This window comes from Trichechus manatus, unplaced genomic scaffold (assembly GCF_000243295.1).
Source record: "Trichechus manatus latirostris isolate Lorelei unplaced genomic scaffold, TriManLat1.0 scaffold00216, whole genome shotgun sequence".
In the NCBI taxonomy this organism is placed as follows: Eukaryota; Metazoa; Chordata; class Mammalia; order Sirenia; family Trichechidae; genus Trichechus; species Trichechus manatus.
The window spans coordinates 3,471,422-3,473,360 of NW_004444152.1; the positions used below are offsets into that span (position 1 = coordinate 3,471,422).

Consider the following 1,939-nt stretch of genomic DNA (forward strand, 5'->3'; position numbering starts at 1 on the left):
GACCTTTCCTCCTAGAGTCCAGCTCTCTGACCTTTAATCCCAGCAGCGACCCAGGAGTTCTGCGTGCCAGCCCCACCTCCCGGAAGAATCTGGAGAGTTACGCTCCCAGCCCTACGCCCCCCCAAAAGAAGCCCCAGATGTCCCCCAGCCCTGTCCCCCACTGCAACCTTGGCCCCAGCCCTTTGTTCCTCCCTTAAGGGGCCTAGGCATCCTACCTGCAATTCCTACTCCCTAAGGAGTGCCCTCCTATCGCCACCCACCGACGCCACCCTGTCTTGCTCTCTTCTACAAATCAGACTTCCAAGCCACCACTCTAAGGGATCCAGGTGCCAGAGTCCCAGCCTCCGCCCCTTTTGGAGAAACAGACATCAGGGTTCCCTCTCCGGTTCTTCAGGGTCCGCCCCGTCCCGCCCCCACCCTGAGCCGCGCCCTTCCCTGCCGCGCCCGAAGCTCACAGTGAACCCGAGGGACCCATGGCTGCGGCGGCAGCGGCCCGTCAGGGGCGGCAGTCGGGGGACGTCCGCGCGCTTGGCCGGGCGGTGAAGCAGCTGGAGCGCCTGGAAGCGCAGTGCAGGGACCCCCGGTTCGCCTCGAGTCCCCCCTCGCTGCGGGACCTGCTGCCCCGCACTGCGCAGCTGCTGCGCAAGGTGACCATGGCTGGGGGGGCGGCAGGAGGTAGCTGCCCCGAGGGTCCAGGCGGAGCTCGGGACTTCCTCGTCATCTACCTCACCAACCTGGAAGCCAAGGGCAGGCAGGTGGCAGCGCTGCTGCCTCCCCGGGGCCGAACGGAAGCCAATGACGAGCTCTTCCGGGAGGGCTCCACACTCAGGTGAGTGGACGCCCTGACCCCAGGACAAAGGGGGATCAGGTGGGAGTCCCAGGCCACACCCTCAGCCTCCTCCTCCCTCAGACCCAGGAGTAGGGGGCCGTAGCCTCCCCTCAGACCCGGGAGTCAGGTCCTCCCAATCCCTTCCTCTCTCAGACCCAGGAGTCCAGGCCCCTCCTCCCTCAGACCCAGAAGTCCGTCGCCAGCTCCTCCTCCCTGAGAAAATGTGGCAAACTGGGCCACCCAGCATTTTCCTTCCTTGGACACCCAGCCCCACGGCTCCACATTGCCCCTCTTTCTTGGTCACCCAGCAGCCTTCGCCCCACTCTTCCTGGGGCCTCAGATACACAGTTCTGGGAACGAGGGACCCTATGGGGCTTCTTGCATCAGGAGGACCTGTAGGATTCACACACCTGGAGAAACTGATCTTTAAGCCCCCATCATAGCCCTTGCCTGGAGAGTCCGCTCCTACCCCTACCCATCGAAGCCACCCTATCTTACTCTTTTTGGGGGCATCTGACTTCCAAACCTCCTCTCTAGAGGACCCAGATGCCAGAGCCCCCAGGTCCTGCCCTCTTTGGAGACATGGGTACCAACTGTCCCCTCTCTGGCTCTCCAGGGCATTGGTCTCTAGTTCCTGAGGAACAGCCAGCTAAGGACCTAGGGATTGTCTGTAGGCAGCCCACTGTAGTGGGCAACTGAACTCTGGGGAAGTGGCCGCTGAGTGACAGGGGCAGATGAGGTTTGGGGCCTAGGGCTCAGAACAAGATCTATAGCAGTGAGTGGTTCTCAACCTCATCAGGCCCCACACCCCTTCTTTACAGCAAATAAACCATTTGGGTGGCACAAACGGTTGGCGCTCGGCTGCTAACCTAAACGTTGGTACTTCAAATCCACCCAGCAGTGCTGCGGAAGAAAGGCCTGGTGATCTACTTTCATTAAAATTACAGCCAAGATTGGTCCCAACCGACCTGGAGCAAAGGAGAATGAAGAACACTAAAAGACACAAGGAAAATATTAGCCCAAGAGACAGAAAGGGCCACATAAACCAGAGACTTCATCAGCCTGAGACCAGAAGAACTAGATGGTGCCCGGCTACCACCAATGACCACC

General features: G+C 60.4%; 1 protein-coding gene across 1 annotated transcript in view; it reads left to right on the forward strand.

Annotated features, from left to right (window-relative positions):
• Nucleotides 1-473: 473 nt before the first annotated feature.
• CBLC (Cbl proto-oncogene C) overlaps nt 474-1,939 on the forward strand; it is an 18,162-nt gene continuing 16,696 nt past the window's right edge. The window contains exon 1 of the mRNA XM_004388828.1: nt 474-829. Coding sequence (XP_004388885.1) covers nt 474-829 — 356 coding nt within the window. The remainder of the gene's footprint in view (nt 830-1,939) is intronic.